The 17,604-nt window shown below is 38.3% G+C and overlaps 2 protein-coding genes across 4 annotated transcripts; both read right to left on the bottom strand.

Annotated features, from left to right (window-relative positions):
• Window positions 1–1,305: 1,305 nt before the first annotated feature.
• LOC129718108 (uncharacterized) lies at window positions 1,306–11,740 on the bottom strand. 3 transcript variants are annotated; one of them, XM_055668528.1, is made up of 5 exons: window positions 11,599–11,702; window positions 10,156–10,302; window positions 2,620–3,028; window positions 2,287–2,564; window positions 1,306–2,159 (listed from the first exon to the last, which is right to left on the bottom strand). In XM_055668528.1, exons 3-5 carry the CDS (start codon window positions 2,965–2,967, stop codon window positions 2,069–2,071), a joined length of 717 nt encoding a protein of 238 aa, XP_055524503.1. In that variant the 5' UTR covers window positions 2,968–3,028; window positions 10,156–10,302; window positions 11,599–11,702; the 3' UTR covers window positions 1,306–2,068. The 3 variants fall into 3 exon arrangements, with proteins under 3 accessions (XP_055524503.1, XP_055524505.1, XP_055524506.1); XM_055668530.1 differs by lacking the exon at window positions 10,156–10,302 and having other exon boundaries at window positions 11,599–11,740; XM_055668531.1 differs by lacking the exons at window positions 10,156–10,302; window positions 11,599–11,702 and adding an exon at window positions 3,114–3,234.
• Window positions 11,595–12,276, bottom strand: LOC129717276 (uncharacterized). The gene is made up of 2 exons (XM_055667138.1): window positions 11,929–12,276; window positions 11,595–11,876 (listed from the first exon to the last, which is right to left on the bottom strand). Exons 1-2 carry the CDS (start codon window positions 12,274–12,276, stop codon window positions 11,595–11,597), a joined length of 630 nt encoding a protein of 209 aa, XP_055523113.1.
• Window positions 12,277–17,604: the final 5,328 nt, after the last annotated feature.

Genomic DNA, 17,604 nt, shown 5'->3' with positions numbered 1-17,604 from the left:
CTGATGGGGTGAAATGTTCGAACGATACGTTTTATACCAAGGCTTCGTCAGATAATTAGAAAGAAGGCGGGGCTACATAGATGATGGAATGGTAGAGACAAATGTCTCTTGAAAGCTGCGCCGGCCGCTGTCGTAATATTAACACCAACACAAACATGCATTTTTGCAAGGTTTTTTCCGCTAGCAGCAGCATTTGGTAAAACAGAAAATTCAATTAGCCGCTTCTGTACCAAAATTTCGAGGCAACAAAAGGTGCCAGTTGCCGATTATAGTTTCCTGGTTAGTCCGTCCAGAATTCCAGCCATTTAAGTGTTTTGCAGTAGCCATTTACTACTAAAGCCACCAGCATAACGGGTGAAACCGGCACGAGATGACCGGTACTATTTTGTATTTCCTCCTTTCAGCTGCTATCACCTAGCGTCCGCATGTCACTGGTGCGGTTTTGGAATCAGAATTATGGGGCGCCGGCCGCTGTCGTAATATTAACACCAACAAAAAAATGCATATTTGCAAGGTTTTTTCCGCTAGCAGCAGCATAAACATCGGAAACAGAAAGTGACAACAACAATAACAACAAAGTCAGATCGATTGTATCCGTTAGTGTCGACTGTGCTTGGGAAGAGAGGTAGTGATTGGCTGCGCGGTATGATTTAGACAATCGATATTAATTACCAATTTTTCAATAGTGTATCTCAAACAAAAGTTTGTTTTTGTTACATAAATTTAACCGTAAAAGAATTTCTGATCGATTGATGCCAAAACCTCGAAAATCTGATTATAGATGACTGCAAAATAAGCGCTCAAAACCTGACCACTTTTCTCTGGTTTTCCTGGTTGAATTACTAGATTTTCAAATTCAGGGGCCTAACTTCGATATAGACGTTAGTCAACGTCAAAAACATAAATCAAAGCAACGAAACATGTTGTTCAGATCAACATCAACATAAGTAACATTTTTATTCAAAGTGTTTCGAATTGCTTTGTATTTTGTTTGTGTTCAAGTCGCACTAGAGAGAGAGTGAAAAAAGAGCGTTTTTGGGATTGTTGGCTGACTAAAGAGCGCTTGAAACGCCATCTACCTTCGGATAGAGCAGCAAGGCGATAGAGCTGCTCAGTAAAGAGTTCCGAGTTTTTCGATTTCTCAAGCTTTTGGTTACATGTTGCAGCAGAACAGTTTTAAAAATTATGATTGAATTCTGTGGCAGCGTCATACGAATTCACGACAACTGTATTGTGATAAATTTGGTGGTTTGAGATCGAAATAAGGAATATGTTTTGGCTCAGGTGCGTGTTTGCATTTTAATAAATTCTCAAGGCTTTGAATGCATGGAATTTTGCCAGTTTTTTTCAATAGAATTTTAATAGATAGTTCTTACGCCAACAACTTCCTGCATAACTGAGTTACTGTTACTGAGTCGGTGGCCTCTCACTAAGTAAGTATTACATCATCAATATCCTTTCTTATGTCCCCAAGCTTCGGTAAAGATGGGCGTGGCCAGCAATGATAACTATCGGGCCTTCTTCATCTCAAATTGGTTTAAATGTTACTCCCAAACATTGTACCTCATACAATCCGAGTGGAAGCGTTAGTCACCAGTCTGCAATCTACGAAATATACCGTACTTACGCCTCTGGAGCGATTTTGTGCTTCTGGCGCTTACGTCAAAATCACAGCTCACGGCAGATGTGGCCGGTCACGACCTAGATTCTTGATGTCACATGTTTGCCAAAATCGAACCGTGCGAAGTAAAACGTGTTCAAATCAAACAAAGCATGTAGTCTCAAAATAAATTTTAAAACTAACGTAGTCCTACGTCAACTATGCAGTCGTGTCTTGGATACCACCCTCCTACTATTTGATGTACTGTTATTTCAATAAGCTATAATGTTTTATTTTTTCAATGGTTTCGTTTTAATTTTTGCATTTGAAACTTTACGACTACTTTTCGGTATACTGCTTAAAACACTTGAGTAATTTTATTGTTGACAGAAGTCTTTTCTTCCATTCGATCGATACTTTTCTGAAAGAATGAGTTTCCATATTCGATTTAAATAGTCTTTTACTCTGTTATTCGATTTTCAAGCTCATTAATTTCAAGCTTTTTGATTTTATTCCAGGATAGAAATAGTGAGGTCCCATTTTTGCGAAATCATCGTACCTGCGAACAAATAAATACTGAACATCAAGGCCGAGTAAATAGCTTTCGAACACATAAAAAACACAGATTTATCTTTGCTTTATCATAGAACAAACAGATAAAAACCTATGTTTGATGTCATACTTACGTCACTTCTAAATCCGTTCGGAACCCTACCTTGGCCGCAGCCAACTGTGATGCTAGGGCAGTAAAATTGGTTGCCGTTACTTTAATTCCAAATGCCCGGCACAGAGGAACGCGAACCTTCAGCATTTCAGTTGCAATTTCCCGTCCTCGGTATCGTTGATTGATGGCTAATCCATAAGCAGTTAGGTAATATTCTACATCATACTGTTTTTGTACGTCATACTGATCCGTCATATATTCGTTGGTGGCAACAATGTCCTTTAGCTTCTCGCCTCGAATCTATGTAAAACCGTATTTGTTATTGACACAACTTATCATTGTATTGTTTACTCACTTTTGCATCTAACAATTTCTTTGATCCTTTAACATGTAAAAGATAAGCACCAACAATTTCTCGAGAACCTTTCTTGTAACACGCAATGGTCATTCGCTTATTCAAACACCATCGCCAGAAACCACGAATTTCAGCTAGCGACAATTCATCCTCCGAAACTTTCTTACTCTGACAAAGTGGTTCGTCATCTAGAAAATTTTCCATGTAATGTTGAATCACATCATCAAAGCGATCCTCAGTGAGATCTTCGACTCGGTACGTTATCAATCGATCACTGTCGACGTCTTTCGCCTTAAAAGTATACCACGTTTGAGGAATCACTGGTTGTTCCGGCCGTGTCCACTCCATTATTGATTTGTAAATACACTTATGATTTCGTTACAACTGAATTAGGTTTGTAACCGCTCAGCTGGGGGAATAATATAAATAGGGGTTAAGAAACTTCTTATCTTACTATGGTTGACAGAAAAATATGATAAGATTATAAAACCAACATTTGAATAAACACTAGCAGCAAGTCATTCTGATAATAGAGAACAAATGTAACTGCGGCCGCATGGTTGAAGCTACCGAAACAACAGACAATGCACATGCGCCACTTAGCCACAGTGATCTTTTACTGAGCTTACGAAATCTTTCAGATTGAAAAGTGACGGTTGAATGTTTGGTTTCCATGTTTTGTTTATTTTTATCTATAGAGAGTATGTCTAAGAAGATATGTTAAATTAAACTCATAGAGAAAATGTTTTTTTTTTTTATATTTCGAGAAAAGCTTCACTCACACGGGTAGAAATAAAATCTCGAAAACGGGCAAAATGACTCATGATTTCACGATTTGGATGTATTTTCATGGTATGAATATACACCATGAGTAAAGACTCATGGAATCATGAGCCAATTGTTCGTAACGCACCCCGTGCGTTACTGTTTTGCTGACATCATGAGCAATTTGGATTGAAACCATGATTTACGGGTCATGAAAATTGACTCATTTGACTCATGAAATCGGGCGTTCAAATTATGAAATCTCCCTTTGACTGATGGAACCATGATTGTGATTTATGAAATCATGAAATGCGAGTCATAAAATATAGCATTTGGCTCCGGGAATCGAGTGTTTGATTTATGAATTTTTGCTTTGGCTTATTCTAACCCATGAAATTATGAGCTGAACTCGTGAAATCATGAGTCACGGGTCATGCAATTTAGCATTTGACTCCAGGAATCGGGTGTTCGATTTATGAATTCTTGCTTTGGCTGATTTTGATTTATGAAATCATGAGTTGCGAGTCAGGACATATAGCATTTGATTCATGGAATCGGGCGTTCGATTTATGAATTCTTGCATTGGCTTTGGAACCATGATTTTGATTTATGAAATCATGAGTTGCGAGTCGGGACATATAGCATTTGACTCATGAAATCGGGTGTTCGATTTTTAAAACCTTGCTTTGATTTAGGAAACCATGAATTGAACTCATGATTGATTGGGCTAGTTTCATGAAATTATGATTTATGCGATCCGAATCACGAAATTGCCCAATCCGCACGAGAGTCACAAATAAAATAAGACTTTTTTCTTACAATTGGTCGGCGTGCGACCAGACCGAACCAAGCGCCATTTTTTTGAAAATTGAGTTTTTAATACTAGTGGATGTTAAAACTGATAATTTATCTTTCATGAAAAAACGAAATCATTCGAACAGTTTGTAATGGTATTATAACAAAATTTCTCTGCAGTAGCTTGCAGGAAGCATACGGTATGGTTAATCTTTGATCGCCGATTACTCGACCAATTATTGTCCCCCGAATGTTTTAAAAATAATATGGAAATAGTTTTCGTACGCGAGTAACCATTACTTTTTATAGAAAAACTTGTGTTAGTTTTCTTACAAAAGACACTAGCGCTATGATTATAAAACAAATTTTTCTTTTATTTTGTCTCTGTGATAATTGAACTAAAATTTATTTATTCTACTCTGAAGGGTCACAGGCGAAATTATTCCACTTGTGAAACGAAATTATTTTTTCCATTAAGTAGTCACGGTGATAATTTGAAGTACAAATGGTATGTTGTCTTAGAATAGTCACTAAGTCATTAAAAGGTACATTTAAATTTTTCTGATAACTTCATGATGACCTTCATAGGAATAGTTTCCCCTGTTAGTCACTGTGACTTCTGTGAGAGAATATTTGTCAAAAGTTTTGTTCAATAGAATTTGTGACCTTTTGAAAAAAACTTATATGTTTTTAACATTGTCGCAGTGATTTTGGTAATCATCTCTTCTAGTTTAAATAAATATCAGAAAAGGTGAACATCGGGCTTCAATCAACAAATGTTCCTTTTTAGTCACCGTGACTTTTGTAAAGAATATGTCAAATGTTGTTATGAATATGTGATCTTTTCAAAAATTTCGCGGAATTTTAGTAACTATACTTTTTAATCAAGTGGCTTCGAAAAGATTAGTTGAAATTAATAAGGTCACATATTTCTTCAAACTAACGTTCGATTAGTCTCAAAAGAGTCCCCGTATTAATTGATGTTTATTGAAGAATAAAGAAATGATCCATAAACGTTATTAAGAGGAATGCATCTTTTTCACGAAAGTCACCAAGAATTGGTGACGAGCACCTAAAGTTTGTTGGCTCACTAAAATGGAGGCAATGCTTGACGAGAGTAGTACATATATTATAAAATTAAACCATAATATGATTTAGAAGTTTTCCTTGATAATTTTCATATATTTTGTAACAAAATTACAACAAGAGTTATCCATTAACAGACAGACGCTTAAAAAAACAATAAATTTCATTCTAAAATATTTATAATTTTACGAATACTATCTAAAACCTAATTTTTGGGAAGGCGCGCGAAAATTTTAAGGGGTAGGCGACATACTTTCTCCATGAAAATGGGATTGCATTTGAAAATAACTTTTGGCATTCATCGCAAATTCAACTTGCTCTATGTTATTGCTAATATGTACACGTTCAATCATTTCTAAATTTTATCGGCGAAATAAAAAAAAATTAAATAGCAATGTTCGTATACTTTATTTTAGAACTTTGTCACGAAAAATATTCATGAATGTGTTGATAAAAATACGACTCGCGATGACAACTTAAAACAAAATTAGAAACGTTTCTGGTTTCTCCTATAAATATCACACAGTTGAAAACATGTAAATGCCAAAAATTGTATAAGGCTGTAAGCCCCGCCATTTCGACGCTTTTTCAGCATTCCTGACCATTTACAGAACATATTTCTAATGCGAATATTAATCTTCTCTTAAAGGTCACCAACATGTCATTTGTGCGGACTGGGTGTACATTTAATTTATGAAACTTCACTTTGGTTCATTAAATCTTAATGTCATGATTTATCGATCACGAAACTGAAAATATAATTCATGTGATCTAGCGTTCCACGAATGAAATTAGACATTATATTTGAATTCGTGTTTTGGTTTAAGAAGTCAATAATTTATTTCATAAAACTACAATAAAAATTCATTAAACTTAAGATAAAGTTGAATTGGATTCATCACTCTGATAAGTTGGAATTTGATTTATGATTATGAATTATTGAAATTATCATTTTTCAACTTAAAACTAAAAATCGTAAAAGATCAGATTTCGTTCACGGTCTCAGATGCCAAACCGTAACGGGTTTGCGGATTTGCGTTTGTAGTAACAAGTTCGACAGTCAGTATTATTTATGATTTGCACGGCAGAACAAAGTAAAACATAAATTAATAAGTTTTTATTGGCAGCTTTTCTGCTGCAGTATTATGCAAAAACCTGCCAAAGACGTTCGATACCCTAATCAATTTATAATATTTCAACCATTTTTGAACGTTTTTCCTAACGGATTTTATTTTTTCTGAAAAAAGTACTGTAAATCTTTATCGATGACATTAGAGAACACAAAATGTTTCTCATCTATTTTTTTTAAATGTCATTTGCATAGCATTGCATTTGCACTTTACATAGATGTTCTCATGGGCTGAAGATGTCATTTTGTGCTATTATTATTTTTTGTTTTTGGTCACGAATAATTTAGCGGCATCCATAAATTACGTAATACCTATAGGAGGGAGGGGGATATATTTTTTGGCATTACGATTTGTTATATAGGGGAGGGGGAGGTAAGATCAGCGTTACGTAACAAAAAATCCATGGGGAGACTTTCCAAATATGAGCATTTTTATTTGGCGTATTCTTCTACAGCGTTACGTAATTTTTATGGGAGGTAGGTTTTGGCGTTACTTTTCGTCACATATGGGAGGGTGGGGGTCCAAAAATTTGGGTTTGTAGCGTAATTTATGGATGTTGCTAAGGCAATTGACGAGACAGGTGCGGTCAGCTGATTTCAGTTAGTTTTCAACTTTTGACAGCCTTAGGTATATTCGAACGGTCGCAACTTAGATGCAACCCGGATCGAAAAGCACGAAAAACAAACGATCGGTTGCTCCAGTATGGTTGGCGACAATCCTTTACCCAATAATAAAATATCACTTAAGATTTCTATTTCCGGCATTGAAAGATTTTGTGTTTTGGTTTTGCAACTTGAAAAAACAATTACAAACGTACAAGCAGTGAAACGTCACCCGTGGATTGCCTTATGGATGGTTAAAAAATATTTTTAGAGACAGAACGGTTTGTTTAATCGGTGTGACTTCTTCAGAAAAGTTGCAGATAACAGTTTTATCTTACCGATAAAAGTATACACGAAAAAAATTATTTTGCAACACAAAACAAGGAAAACAACTTGTTTTAAAGTTTTTTTAACTACAAATGGTTTATGGTTGTATGCTCCAGTGTTGCTAAACTCGCTCTAAACAAGCATGCGATACTCCAAGTAGTGTTCTCACCGCTACCGAAATCACACACACACAATGGAGTACCTCCACAATTCGAACTGTCTCTCGTTCTTCCACACTTCCTTCATTTCACACTACCGAGTGTTGGCGCTTGCAAGTTTTCTTCGTTCCCGAAACCATGGACACACACTCCTATTTACGGTCTTATTAGCGTGCACTCCCCTACTCGCGAGCACGATCAGCCAAAAATAATTGTTTCAAGACGCATCGGAATGGCGTGGCGTGATGCAGCGGATCGATTATAGTTAGATAAACTGTGTAAATGTAGTAGAAGCTGTTCCTATCAGATGCTTAAATGTTTATAAGTTGTCGTCAAAATGTCGCCTCAAATTCTCTCAGAAAGCAATATGTTGAACATCATGGACATCCTGAATAGTAGAACTAATGTTTGACGTTGATGGTTGCTTTAAACTGGGCTTCTTCGCATTATTGTGGAAAACATCAACACGGTCTACTTATAAAAAAGTTGGTCACTCAGTTATTTGTTCCTTGATGCACATTTAAATTTCGAACTCGTACTGAGACATGAAGATCATATCGAATTTACAATCGTCTATATCAAGGCACACCAACATTTTGATTAAGGTGTAATGTATGAACGACAAAATTTTAACTCGTCAATTGACTATTTAGTTCACCCTAAAAGGACAATTAGTTTTTTAATTCAATTTATGATATGATGCTGATCCCATCTCTGTGCTATTCCTGATATTAAAAGCTGTTTTCGGACTAAAAATTTGACTACAGACAGATTTTGATTGCCAACACCCCCGTTTGTGTGTTGCCAAAATAAGGCTATTTTTCACTGGAGGAATTGTCGCTACCGCACATAAGCAGCTTTTTACTAGGAGAGGTAATACCGTTACACTCACCGCTGACGCTGCTACTACTACCGCTACTGGTACTCACTATCGCTGCTGCCCGCTGCTACATGTTAGCACCCATCCTTCACTAGTAAACTGATTGCTTTTTCAAGACTTTTTAGTAAATTTTGTTTTATTTCTTGTTATTTTAACACTTTTCAATAACAATTTTCAATAGTAGGGTAGCGAAAGGCTCGGGCAGGTTTTCTGCAGCAATCTTAACCACTGCCGAAGCCGTTCGCTACCTACAATAGTTCAAATAATCAAATTACAATTGTCTATATTTGGGGGCTCACGCGTGGATAATTTTCAATTGATTGCTACAAAAACGACGGGAATGCGTTGGAAACTAAGCGGCTTATAAGCATAAAAAAACACAAATTTTGTCCCCTTTTCCGTTTTTATATTTTCATTTTCACCCCAATGTAGCCGATCTTACTGAGAAATGTAGTTCTACGTAAAAAAACAAGTCTTTATTATGCTCAACTTCAGTGATGTGTCAAGATAGTTTACAGTTCCAAATTCCCGCTAGCGAAATTTGTCAGAAAACCTGGTTGGAAAACACACAGGTATTTCACAAATCTGCAGTTTAGAGTTCATGTGAAGCGAATACAACCACCACCTAACTGATTGGGAAGCGGGGGTGATAGATGCAACCGAAAGATCATTCAAATCGATCGAGTTACTGCCACGGCTTGCAGAATTACGTACATACACAGCTGTTTAAACTGAACAGCATTCGTTGGCACAGCCGGCACATTATTTAGTTTTTCGGCAAAATAGGCACGAATTCTTCTACCGCCTAATTTATTTTTACAGGCGGGACAAATAAGCATTGCCTTTCCTTGTGCGAACAAATCCTTGTGGGCACGACCGTTAATTCCACAACATTGCTAGCCGATGTGACAAAAGGCATCGTAGAAACCGCGGGGCACTGGTTTCAAATCATTAATAGGCAGATGACACTCGCCGCACAGCTTCTTATCCATCAATTCTAGCAGCAATCGTATGTTCTCTGCCACAGTTGTTTCAGTTTCAACCGCACTTGATAATACTGTGTTGAGTAAATTTATGCAACCGGACACTCGTCTTATGTTTTATCAACACGTTCACTCGCGAAAACCTTGTTTTGCACATGAAATACGCTAGTCCACCTACGGTATTAATCACGGTTTATAAACTTGCAATCACTGAATATACCGGCGCACAGTTTGACAGATGTGTGTTACGTTTTCAGCAGTCATGAGTCGTATTTATAAAAACGCTCTGAGTAGCTCATGATATTCAGAGTCCAACCCATGGTATCATGAGTCATAACTCATGATTCTATGAGTCCATGCGACAGCGATGTAAATGAGCTTATAATAGCCATGAGTCACATTCTTGAAAACGCTTTTCATAGCTCATGATATTCGGGGTTGACATCATGATATCATGAGTCATAGGTCATGATTCTGTCGGAAAACAACATTCATGACCTGAAAGGTCATGAAAACGGGAAAATATTTTTACCCGTGCAGGGTTATTTTAATCAAGAGCTAATTACCAATTTAAAAGGCTTAAAAAGACATATACCGATTTCGCATACAATTGCTCAAGAGTCACAGAATAGTATCTTGTGCGCAAGCTAATTAATTTAAGCGATTTTTCTATCATCAATAGAGCATTACATGTTATTTTCTTCGTTAAAATTAAAACTATAAATAAAACATGTTCTCATGTGAATTTGCTTGAAACTGGCCTACTGTGCGATGTCATCTAATAAGTACATCTGGTCAGGTGCTACTAACCTGATCTTCGCTTTTCGGCATATTTGATAGAACCGCATCTGCATTTCGTGTTTCCACATTTGAGTGCAACTTTCTTCACATTTCCTCTGTTGGGTTGTTTACTGACAAACCGACGATTGCAGTCAGATGGAAGGGATACCACCATTACTGAATAATAAAAAAAAGAGGAGCTATAAAGAAACAAAATAAAAGTTGTTGACGACGAATGAATAATACAGAGTGAAGTTGAGCAAGCGATCAATGAAAGGTGGCAACACTGGAAAGGATTACAACCCGGTCGAACTTACAATTGCGATAATTGAGCAGCTGCACGATACGATCTATTTGATTATATGGAATATCAAACACCGAACCTGTTAACGGATTTCAAGGCGGCGTATGTGTTAGTTGAGCGATTGAGCGAGTTTCATCGAAGAAACTACTTTAAATGGTGCTTTAGAGAGGTTTGATGCCGTTTGCAGATTGGTAAATCCATTTTAACTATTGAAATGGAAAATTCCAGTTTGAGTTTGAGCTTCAGTCACAAAAATGCATTTAAAAAAATCAAAAATATGAAAAACGTTTTATAACAATTATCTTTGTACATGTCCGTCGTACACGCATATGTGTTATGTATTTGAAACATTTCTGTTTCAACGAAGTTCAGTTCTGAGCATATCGGGGAAATTCAGTTACATTTTTACTGGAACAGATATTAACTATCCCAAACTAATGTTCTCTTCAAAAATTATCAACTGAAATAATTAGGACAACTGCTAACAGCATGGTTAGTAACTAAATGAAATTTGATAGAAAAAAAAAATATTTTAAACCATTCCCTGCGGGTGATGCCATATGGCATCATGATATATAAACGTTGATAACAGTTTAACAACTATGCATGAAATTTCTAAAGATGAAATATTCTAAGCAGTTAGAGAACATCTTCAACATGCAATATAGTTTGTGCCAATTATGCATGCGGTTGCTGAGTAATAAGAGTTTGAATGTCATTTTTCGATGTAAAAACCGATTTCTCTCCGCGGGGATAGGGTTAATACGCTCTGTCAAAACGTATTCCAAACCAGATCATAAAACACATCATGTTGTTGGTTTTCTTATATTTTCCTAAGCATTATTTTAACGTTTCAATATTATATAAGAATTAAATGCATTATTGCTGATTATGAAGTTGATACTTCGCTACTACTGAAAGTCTTTCGAACTAATTTTGCATTCTGTTATACGATTTTTAAACTCATTAGTTTTAAACTTTTTTCTTTTATACCAGGATAAGAACATCTTGGTCTCTTCTTAGCGAGATCATCGTACCTGTGAGAAATTGAGAACATGAAAAAACAATATCCTATTAATGACTTCACTCACAGATAAGATATGTACACAGATTTCTATATTATTCGGACAAACGAACAGATAAGAACCAATGCTTGAGGTCATACTTACGTCACTTCTACATCCGTGCGGAACCCTGCCTTGGCCGCAGCCAAATGTGATCCCAGTGCAGTGAAATTGGTTGCCGTTACTTTAATTCCGAAAGCCCGGCACAGAGGAACGCGAGCCTTCAGCATTTCAGTTGCGATTCCTCGTCCCCGGTATCGTTGATTGATGGCTAATCCATAAGCAGCTAGGTAGTATTCCACATCATACTGTTTTAGTACATCATACTGATCCGTAATATACTCGTGGGTAGCAAAAATGTCCTTTATCCGATCGCTTTTCATCTGTGCATGAGTAAATTTGTTTTGACACCATATCAACGTACCGTTTACTCACTACTAAATCAAGCGACTTATGCGATCCTTTAACATGTAAAAGATTTGTACCAATGATTTCTCGAGAACCTTCCTTGTAACATACAATGGTCATTTTTCTATCTAGACACCATCGCCAGAAATTTTTGACTTCCGCCACCGACTCTTCTGCCTCCGAAATTCGTTTACTCTGAGAAAGTGGTTCGTCATCTAGAAAGTTCTCCATATAATGTTGAATTGCATCATCGAAGCAATCCTCAGTCAGGTCCTCGACTCGATACGTTATCAATCGATCGCTGTCGACGTCCCTCGCCTTAAAAGTTTGCCATGTTTGAGGAATCACTGGTTGTTCCGGTCGTATCCACTCCATTTTTGTTTACGGTATCGTTTCAACTGACACAAGTTGTAACCAACTAAACGTGAGCAGAAGAAATAATATGAAATTGGTTGAAAAAAGGCAACAGTAAACTGAGTTTCTTATCTTATTACTGTTTTGACGATAAGATCATAAAACAAACATCTGAACGAACACTAGCAGCAAGTCATTCTGGTAATAGAGATTAAACGTAACTGCGGTCGCATAGTGGCAGCGACCGAAACAACAGATAATGCACATGCGCCTCTTGGTGACGCTGCTCTCTCAGCACAGTGTTGCATTTTGATCAAATAAATTGGTTCCTATTTGTCTTAAACATGAGAGCAGATGATCGATTATTTTGTTCCCAGTTTTATTTATTCTAATCTAGAAAGCAACAGAAACATATATTTTGTGTCTTCAATGGAGCTTGTCGGGTTTCAATGAATTTTAAATAAGTTAACATTCTTCTGTCGCAAGCTGGACTACTGTGCGACGGAATGGTAGGAGGTATGCGCTTGCGCACAATTTGTCAGGGTTCTAACCCATCGGACAGTTTTAAAGAACAAAAAAAAAATAGCTGAGAATCTACTAAACAACTTGGTTGTTTTTTTTTCATTTTAATTTTTCAAAAATCTCGTTCGGGAAGCAATCGTCATCTTAGATGATGAACAAATATCATCGGTCCGGATCGATTCACGAAGTGTCGTAAAATGCTTTTTGGCTAGTTTACTCTGACAGTTGGATAGAATGTTACGCATTGCTACTTTTGTTTGGATGGTACCGTCTGCGGGGTGAGATTGTGCCAAAAAAGGATACATTTTTGTTCCCTAGCTTGTAATGTACACATTTAGGCAACGAGTTTGGTCCAAATCACGTCAATGCACACTTAAATGTTTAGTTAACGACTGCCGCAAATATGGTTAATTTGCAATAAACTATAATTTTGCTAAAATTAAATTAACTTTGGCCTAATCTCACCCCTTCTATGGGGTGAGATTGTGCCAAAAACAAAAAGTTGACTTCAACACCTGAAAAATGAACAGTAGTGTATCTACGAATAATTCACATGAATAACATGATAAAACAATAAATATAGGGTCGACCATAATCAACGTGGACTATTAAGGGGCTGTAGGGGGTTGACCAGAAACTATGTTTCATATGAATTGTAGAAAAATGTATGACTGGATCAAATCGTTATTTGGAGTAACCAGTTATGAGAACGTGGCTCATAGACAGTCTCTATACACATAGTGGCGTCTCGAGGTAGCTTAGAAAAAGAAAACGTTAGGACATAAGGCCTGTGAAGACTTTTCGTTTCAATTATTATATGTCATTGACCACTGTATATTCCATTGGAGATCTCAAAACCGCTGGAAACGTACCCACAACCCTCCTTTCTCGCTGGAAAAGTCATCAGTTAATATAGAATCGATGTACAGAATTTTGTTACATTCCCTAAGTAATATCAATCAGTGTAAATTTCCATCTAACAGTTGTTAGCTCACTGTTCTCAAGCTTTTAGTCATTATTTCGAATAATACTTTGGCTAGACAACACACCCTATGTAAACAATGCAAGTGTTTTGGTTTTGGTCATGGGCGCAACTAAGGAAAATTTCTAGGGGGGGCTAGTTTTCATACACTTAATTTAAAAAAAATTGGAAAAAGAGTTACAATGCGCCTATTTAAAAGCGCATAAAGTAGTGTCGTAACAGAAGAAAAACCACTTCAATCGGGAATAAATCTCCGAAGATGTATTGAATATCTTGACCATCTCTTCCAGCTGACAGTGATTCGATATTGAGGCGAACTAGGTTTGGTAAACGGCTGGGCAGTGCGTACCAGCAGTACACCCGTGCTAATCGGCATAAAATAGATCCCAGTGTGGTCCAAGGCATAATGCCATATTCTTAACTCCACGTGGAACCGACTGGAATACGAGCAACCATGAGAAGATTGGGGAACCCGTGGGAACTTGGTCGTATGCTGACAGGGAAGCGGTAGTTGTTCTCCTTGGAGAGCAGCTTGTCTGAGCGTCTGTTTTCCAGGATGGGGGCGGCTCGAACAGCGACTGATCCGAAGTGGACGATGAACTATGAAATGCGGTGTCTCGCCTCTACACTCAAGACGGTGGCCCCGTCGCGAGACTAGGTATCGCAGCCCTAGTAAAGCAGCATGCTGAAATAAACATACTACGAACAATCAAAAATTGAAAACGAACCGGAATTATCCGCAATGATCTAGTGACGAAATGAGGCCGACCATTAGAAGCACGGTACATGTAACAGTAGATCGCTTAACGCCTCGGATGCCGACCGAATCCTGCTGGATCAGCTAGAACTTCACCAGTTCGGCATCGTTGCGCTCCAGGAGCTTTACCAAAAAGGAGAGAAGGTACGGCGAATTTGTGGCCGCAGGGCACAATTTTACCAGAGCGGCGGCACAAACAATGAGCTGGGTACCGGTTTTATAGTGCTGGGCAGGATGCAGAGTCGTGCGATCAAGTGGCAGGCGTTCAGCGACACGTTGTGTTTGTTGATAATAAAAGGCCGGTTCTACAACTACACCATTCTCAATGCTCTCTGCCCTCTCGAAGGACGTCCCGATATAGAGAAAGAAACGTTCTACGCACAGCTGGGGAAACTCTACGATAGCTGCTCGCGTAGAGACATCAAGATCGTCATTGGGGACATGAACGCTCAGGTCGGTAGGGAAAACATACATAAGCCGGAGATTAGCCCGCACAGCCTGCACACCGTCACGAACGACAACGGTCAGGGATGCGTCAACTTCGCAGCTTCCCGCAGACTGGCAGTCCGAAGAACCTGCTTTCCCCAAAAAGACATCCACGAAACCACCTGGAGATCACCTGACCAACGAACAACAAACCAAATTGACCATGTTCTCATCGACGGCTCTTATATCTCAGACATACAAACGTACGCATCAATTGTGGTGGGGGTATTGGTATGACCACTTCGATCGAGTCTAGTGCGACGAAGTAAAAAGTTGACGATGTAGCTGATACGACCGGTAGTTCTCTACGGAATCGATACATCAACGCTTCTGGCCTCAACGCTCTTGGAGTTTTCGAACAGAAGGTGCTGCGGACTATCTGTTGTGGAGTACAGACAGACGACGGATAATGGCGACAGTGCATGAACGCGCTGCTTGGAGAGAACCCCGCACGCGCTGCTTGGAGAGAACCCCGTTGCACAGCTGGCGAAAGTCAATAGGTTGCGGTGGGCCGGTCGCGTCGTAAGGATGCACGACGATGATCCTGTGAAATCACTTCTCTTCAGCAACCCTGTGGACTAGGGGGCGCAGCGTGCGCGATGGCTCGACCAGATCGAAAGAGACTTGCGAGTAATGAGACGTCTGAGTAACTGGCGAAACACAGCCCAAAACCGAGCAGCATGGCAACAACTCCTTGATACAGCACGAGCCACTACGGCACTCGTCTTATTAGTAAGGTAAGTAAGAGAGCTAGGTTTGAGAATCGATCCTGGGCACAGTACTAGTTCTCAGCCAATGAATGATGACTTCTCAATTTGTGTTGATTTTGATGCTCTGATAGGAAGTATGGGATGTATTTATATTGACTACAATTATTCTCTGGGAAATTCTAGGGGGGGCTTAAAACTTGCTAGGGGGGGGCTGTAGCCCCCCTTAGCCCCCCCGTAGTTGCGCCCATGGTTTTGGTGTATACTGATATAATTTTGTCGTAAACATGAATTCCGTACATTGTACCGTTCATCACAGCTTGGCACAATCTCATCCCAAAAAAAAGCAAAGCCTTGGGTGCCACATTCCGTATCGGAATTCGACCTTCTGTTTTACTATACACAGACTTCGCAGCCGACTGTTAAGTGTACAGGACAATTGCGGGGCTAGCGCTACGATCCTACTGACACTAACAGTCTCTCCCGAGCCGGGACTCGAACATACGACGACTGGCTTGTTAGGCCAGCATCGTACCTCGAAACCAGCTGGGAGATTCACGTTGTAACAATCTCATCCCAAAAGGGCGTGCTTTATGTCAGCGGTTCCGAGCTTTCTGTCAAATTTCATTCATGAATTGAGTTCAGAAACGTCTCGTAAAATGGTCTATTGTTCCTGAGCGCAATCCCAGGTTTGCAAATATCTAATATTCCAGAATGAAAATCCTACGCGATGAACACTCAATTCATTTTATGTTTGAATTAAGGTTTATAATTCAAAGAAATATTGAAGAGGGGAAGTTTGTTGCGAGCTCATTATTTGTGTCCACTCTTGAATGCAACAATCAAACAGCCTTTTAGAGTGGCCATATTTTATATGGCCGTTTTTGAAACTATCGATCTTAATGAGCGCCGGGCTGAAATAGTTTCCTTTTGACCTCTACAATAAGCCACGAAAATTTGAAGTTCATCGGAGTTTATTTAATGGACCCACAAAGCGCTTATATTTGAGAAATCGTTTTACATGAAAATTGTATGGAGTTTTTTCTTTTTTTTTTAACATATATCTCTCGATAAACTTATTCAAATACACTTGTAAATACACTTGTATTACTTTTGGTATTTGTTAAAAAGTTTGTATTTTGAATGAGGTGTGTATTTTTTCGGTATAAATCAACAACATGCAATATAAACTGAAATTCGCCTTAATTATGTGTTGAAACACGGTTAGAATTTTTCATAAATTTAACATTAGGTATTGAAACCAAAAATGGCCGACTTCCAGTCACCATTTGAATTTTCAGAGGCCCAAGACTCGGTAACAGTTAATGCGTCACCTGTGAAAACGCTTTTTCATGTTTGCTGCGGTGAAGCAAACATAAAATAGCGTTTTCACAGGGAATGCATTATCTATTTCCGAGTTTTGTGCTTCTAAAAAATCGAAGTGGTGATTCGAAATTGGTTGTTTGTGGTTTCAATACCGTTTCACCTTAAGGACCATTCGCTTTTAATTGCCTGATCATTTTTTGTTTAATTTCAAACGGGATATCAGGCCATTCCAACTTATTCCGGGCTTAAATACCACAAGCGATTCTTCATCTTTTCAGTTACAGCGTCTGAGACGACTATCAATTTCGGCTAATACATTAGACTGCACTCGTACATCTGAAAAACACCTGAATGTAAAGTTTGACTACCAACAGGGACATGTCTTGAATGCAATTTATGGTCGATGATCAGAACTTTTGGATCATTGAAGCTGTGAGTGAGTTTTTTTTCCTGTTGGGTACATTTTCCACCGTGACCAGTTGTTTGATCTATTGTGGCGTGAGTGAGTTGATTGGCTGTGAATGAGTTTATTCCGTTTGATACTCTTTTAAAACGGCTAAAGACAAGTG

Source organism: Wyeomyia smithii, chromosome 1 (assembly GCF_029784165.1).
Source record: "Wyeomyia smithii strain HCP4-BCI-WySm-NY-G18 chromosome 1, ASM2978416v1, whole genome shotgun sequence".
Taxonomy (NCBI): Eukaryota; Metazoa; Arthropoda; class Insecta; order Diptera; family Culicidae; genus Wyeomyia; species Wyeomyia smithii.
This window is presented reverse-complemented; position numbering and strand designations above follow the sequence as displayed.